At 40.5% G+C, this 5,825-nt stretch overlaps 1 protein-coding gene across 1 annotated transcript in view; it reads right to left on the bottom strand.

Annotated features, from left to right (window-relative positions):
- skila (SKI-like proto-oncogene a) overlaps nucleotides 1-2,802 on the bottom strand; it is a 40,211-nt gene extending 37,409 nt beyond the window's left edge. Inside the window, exon 1 of the mRNA XM_016448350.1 lies at nucleotides 1,526-2,802. Coding sequence (XP_016303836.1) covers nucleotides 1,526-2,641 — 1,116 coding nt within the window. The 5' untranslated portion in view covers nucleotides 2,642-2,802. The remainder of the gene's footprint in view (nucleotides 1-1,525) is intronic.
- Between the last annotated feature and the right edge of the window lie 3,023 nt (nucleotides 2,803-5,825).

The following is a 5,825-nucleotide window of genomic DNA, read 5'->3' as shown; positions in this document are numbered from 1 at the left end:
GAAACGGTCGTTCATAAAATGCATTGCTGTTCTGTTGTAAGTAATCTTAAAGATTCCTAAATGCATCTACTTTCGGAAGGCCAAATAAAGTGCTTTTGCTTTCACCTAGAAACACACAGCGTCTCCCTGACATGGCTGCTTCAACACTAACTGTTACTGAAACCACGCCTTCTTTCTTTGCGTGCACATTTGGGCAGCATTATGCTAATATTTCCACATAGTGAGGTAGATATGTGGGGGCGTGTTAGAACAAGCCGTTTTAGGGGGGCGTGGCAGAGTCTTAACTTTGATAAAGAATATCTCTTTGGTTTTGAGACTTTAGTCTTTGCAACTTCAGGGATCTTATCTATGCACAATCAGCTTGTAACACTCCAAAGAGAAAGGAAAACTTGAAATTGCATCATATGACCCCTTTAACATTTAAAGGAAAATGCTACAAAAACGGCTTGATCTGAAAAGAGCTGTTTTTGACAGGGTAAAAAAGGTGTTTTTTACACTACCATTGAGAATTTTAACCAAACTATGTTACAGACTTTTCATTAAGACCCTAAAGAATCATATCAACTTGTGGAAAATGGGCATCCTATGCCCCCTTTAACTGCTGCCACTTGCATTTGAAAAAAAATTCTGACAGCAACAACAGGGGGTCAATCTTTGTCTAACATGAGCACGGACAACAAAAAAAAGCTCTGGCTTGGTCAAGGGGGTCATGAGACATGGCTGATCAATGGGAGTGAAACAATCCAGACCTTTTTTCTCACTAGGATGACCTTCCAATAGATTCTAGTGCACCAGTACAGTTTGTTGAGTTTTGTTTCAAAGGTCACGTCATGAAAATGGAAGAATCTCCAGTGTTCTGACTTTATGCAATCATGCAATGCAGGCTTTTCCCAAATCAATGACTTCATTACAATTTCTCCCTATTAAAAAGAGCAACTTCTGGATGACAAATAAAACTTTATCGACCTTATTTTTCAACTTCGAATTAAGCCGTTTTCTGTGAATTTGCAATGCTTCTGATTCATTAGCCGATATAGGTAAATAACTAGAATAACAAAGTGCAGTGAACGGTAAAATTATTTGGCTAGAAACCAGTGTGTGTATGATTACGATAATAAATTAAAATAATGTGATAACAAATACAAGTTTGCATTATCACATTCAAGGCAAAAAAAACTCCACTCCATTACATATATAGTATAAAATTTAAGGTTGTGCTATGCCCATTCACCCCCCAAAGATGGCCCTCTTCTGACCTGGGAGGTAGATAATGTACTTCCCTTTCAGCCAGACCAACTGGAATTCCCTCCCTCCTTACGTCCCCACCTGCCTCGTGCCACCTCATAAAACTGGGTCAACGCTAGTTTATCAAAACAACTGCAGCCTTGCCCAGACAATAGCAAACAGTCTCCTCTGCAGACTATCACACATTACCATCTGGTCACACACGTGCAAATCCACTTGTGAACATGAAGCAAAACTTGACCTTAGCGAACCAGCAAACATGGAAGGAAAAGACACTTACTTTGTCCAGAGGTCTCTTTAGCTGATAGTGAAACTTCTCCTTCATCTCGTCCAGCAGCTGTTTGAGTTGCGGCTCCTCCGGTGTGCCCTCATGCTTGCGGCCCAGCTGTAGGTAGCAGGGCCACTTGGCTGAATCGAAGCCCCAGTGGCAGGTCCTCTTGTCGGGGGACTTGTGCGAGTGCATTACAAAGTTCTGTGGGGAAAAGAGCAGCTGGCATTCCATGCACTGAATACAAGGAGCGTCTGGCTGGACATAGAATTGGGGCACGAACAGGCCTTGGCACTTGCCCAGACACTGGTGCTCGACCTGGAAACTGGCCTCGCTCTCCTTCAGCAGGCCTTGGCCTGGCAGTTTGCTGTTGGGGTCTGCTGAGAAAGCGGCACCCGGGCGGAGCAGGGCATTGCAGAGGCGTTGGGCATCAGTTAGTGTGATCAGGCCACAGGAAGGTGCGTTGAAAGGCAGGATGCCCAGCACCTTGAGGATGTGCAGCTGCTCAGCATCGCATCGGGAACAGTAAACGTAAAGTTCGTCACAGACAGTGTTGATCTGCTGCAGAGAGAAATCTCGCAGAACCGAATTGAGTACCTGGGGCAGACAAAGGCGCTTCTCGCCACCTACAACAAAGCAGGAGATGGACTCTCCTTCGAGCAGAGAATGGGTGAGCTCTGTGGAGCTGTCGCACGGAACCAAGAGCGGGCCGCCTCCGAGGACTGGGGGAGACGGCAGGGGAGCCATGCCAGCAGGAGAGGCGCACTCCTGCACAGATTTTGCTGAGAAGGCAGCAGGACCTCCCAGGGAGCTCTGGCTGCTCAGTGTGAACTGTGCCAGAGTGTGTTTGAGGCCGGCGCTGAGATCTAAAGCCTTGGAAGCCCCGACAACGTGGAATTCTCTTTCCTCAATGTCCATTTCTGAGCTGCTGTGTTCCTCGCGCTCCTTCTTGACCTTTGGGGGTTTGGGGACGCTTTCCAGGCTACACCGTTTCAGGTGCATCTCCGCCATTACCCGCTTTTTAATGGGTGCATCCTCCAGTCGCTCCCTGTACAGCCGCTTCATGTTGCCTTTAAATGACGTCAGGTCTTTGAAAGGGGTTTTCAGACTCATCTGAGGGCTGGTCATGTCCGAACACAGATGTTTGATCTTTCTTGGATGGAAAATATTCAGCTGTTCTTCAAACACAACACCTTTAAGTTGGTCCTTCTTTCCTCACTGTTAAAGTTTGCAAATTCTTTTAAGTCCAGCTATATGCATGATGGTGACAGAATGAATGGTCTAATGTGCTTCCTGTGAAGGAAACAAAAAGAATAAAAAATGTTTAAATTGTTAAAAACATTTAGCGCCAATTACAATTTTACAAAGACAACGAATCAGAGTGTGAAGCCACACAAACACGCATGAAAAGAACATGCTGTCAGGGCAATAAAAAGAATCCAGAACAGTTTTTGTGTTCGGCACAGTGCTAAACTAGACGACAGAAACATTTTCACCTCATCCGGATAATCTCCCCCCCTCTATCCGTCTCTCCCTTCTCATTCTCCGGGCACAGCTGCGCTGAGCCCCCGCGGGGTGACATTCCCCATCCCCGCAACCGGGAGACCCTCAAAATAACTACAGAAAAAGTGGCAACATGTATTAAATCACAAATAAGTTAAAACGACCGCGAAAGCTTATATTTTTAAACCCATTTCTGTGACTTTATACGGCAGTGAATCATTTGCCAAGCCATTTAGACTGACAACTGTCCCCCCTCCAAAAAAACGTTAAATAGCTTTTTTTTTCTTTTAAATACTAAAATATTACACAATGTTAATCAGGCCGAGGATTTAAATCAAAGACCAGAACATCCGAGCACGACGATGCGTCTCTTAAATGTGAATGTTAAGCAATGTGAATATATACGTTCCTTTTATATGACACACCAAAACACATGTCCCACTGATTCACACGCTACATATAACCAAATTACCATGGCTGAATAACAGCACCTAAACCGGTTTTACGTCTGAACGCTGGCTCGTTCGTACAGACAGCTTTAGCAGTGCGGCTAGAACATGTAAACCCTTTAGCACGCGCTAACCGAGCTAACGCTACAAATCCCGTACCGAACTCGAAGAACATCACATAACCATTAAAAACCTTCAAAAACGAACAACCAGAGAATCTGCTAAACCGTTAAATCAACGAACGCGGTGTATAAGTAAGCGTGTTGTCGTTTTTTAAGGGGACTTGCCTCAGGACGATCGCTCCTGGTCTGCTGTCTCTGTCTCTGTCTCTCTCTCTCTCTCTCTCTCTGTAGTCTGTGTGACCGTCACCGACACGCGCACAGAGTCAGACTGAAACCCTTCAGACAGCACGAGCAGAGCGGATGTCGCGCGGGCGTGTCTGTCTGTCTGTCTGCCGCCCTCCCCCAATGTCTTGTGAAGTTCAGACTTGCAAGACTTGAGGTATAAAGGTACCATTTAATGTATTTTGAGGCCTCTGTTTTCATTCGACATCTGTGGTCATCTTGTAGTTTGTGTTATATGTGATGAATTAATGGAAGTTTTCTTTCGAAATAAGGGAGTTTTTTTTGTCTTCATCGGATTCAGGGACATTCTGTTGGCCTATCATGAGGGAATCATATGCTGAATTTTAATCACTTTGTGGTGACAGAAAGGAGTGAATGGAAATTAAAATGTAATTGCAGCCAATTCCCCAGTAGCCTATGCTGTGATTTAGCATGATTTATGATGAATAGTGAAGGGCTCAAGTACATAGATATCTGTGAATGTTTCACAAATAATGAATCATCTGAAATGTTCGCTTTGAATAAAATTCCTTTAATCTTAAAAATCACGCTTTTTTTGTATATGCTTGAGCAATGACTTAACATAAAAACGTGTCTGGGAAAGTTATTTTTGTAATAATATATATTATAATATGTTTTAATATTTTCAGTTTTAATTGTATTTTATTTTTGTAATTTTGTTGTGTTTTTGTCATTTTTATTATTATTGTGTTTTTTTTTAATAAGACTATTTAGGTTTAATTTATTTGTATGTGAGTTTTAGTTCATTTTCAGTTTTTAGTTATTTCCACAGTAATTTTATTGCTTCAACCTAAACTTATCATTTATTTGCCAAGGCAACATTTCTAATTCTTGTTTAGTTTAAATTTTTCATCTAATATTTATTTCATTTTAATTCAGCTTTATTTCAATTAACGAATATGTTTTTTGTTGATGTTTTTTTTTTTTTTAGTTTAGTTTAGTTTAGACTTAAAATGAAAATATGTCATATACGTCAACAGATTTTTCATCTTGCGCTATAGAAGTAGCAGCTTAAAAAGAACATTATCGGATATGATGTCTGAAATGACCTAATTATAAACCACCCAGACATGTTTATGGACATTAGTTTGAGTAACTGTTATGCTAGTACAAATGTTGTGGAGGTTTTTGCCAAGGACATTATGTAATAGCACTAGAACATTCTCTGATGCTGAGTAATGGCCTGGAGCCAATCCAGCAGTTTGCTTGGTCCACAGGGCTTCCACCATCTAATGGGCTTTTTATTTTATTTTTTAATGAACCCATGATGGGGTGCTGGGATCACCTTTGGTTTGGTATCCATCTCTGAGTGAGCCATTTGTTAGGTGTCATTTAATTGTTAAATGGGAGAAGCTGAGCTATGAGGGTCTGAATTCAACAGCCCATTCACAAACACCTACTTGCATTAACACTTTTAAAGGCTTCTCCACCACACTGACCCAGGTCATGTTCAGCCAAGACGGGTTTGTGAAGATTTGAATAGTTTTGATGTGCTTAGAGGTGTTGTGTTTTTGTTTAGACTGAATAGTCACACAAAAGAACAAGAGGTTACATTGACACCTGCCTTGGAATATCTATCATTTTAAAGCTTAACAAGTGTTTTTTGCATTTGCCAGAATATGCAAAACACCAAAAGTCTGATCTGAACCAGGTTTGTGGATTTTAGTAGTATTTTAGTGTAACAGGAATATTATGTTTTTTTAATATTATTATATTCATTTGGGTAATTAGCATGGAATTTAAGCAATGACAACAAGTCCCTGCAACTTCAAGAACTATTTTAAACCTTTTTAAAATTATTTTAGAATTACTGTATGTAATGCTGTTTTAATTAATTATTTGAGACACAGTAGAGATAAGTTCATGGATATGTATTGGTGTTAATTAATTAATTTACAATAAAGTAAATAACATTTTATTTAATAAACATATACATAAAATATATTTATAATTAAAATTACGTGTGTGTGTATATATATATATATATATATATAT

Source organism: Sinocyclocheilus anshuiensis, unplaced genomic scaffold, assembly GCF_001515605.1.
Source record: "Sinocyclocheilus anshuiensis isolate Anshui unplaced genomic scaffold, SAMN03320099.WGS_v1.1 scaffold940, whole genome shotgun sequence".
Taxonomy (NCBI): domain Eukaryota; kingdom Metazoa; phylum Chordata; class Actinopteri; order Cypriniformes; family Cyprinidae; genus Sinocyclocheilus; species Sinocyclocheilus anshuiensis.
Note: the sequence above shows the minus strand (reverse complement) of the source record. Positions and strands in the feature narration are given on the sequence as shown.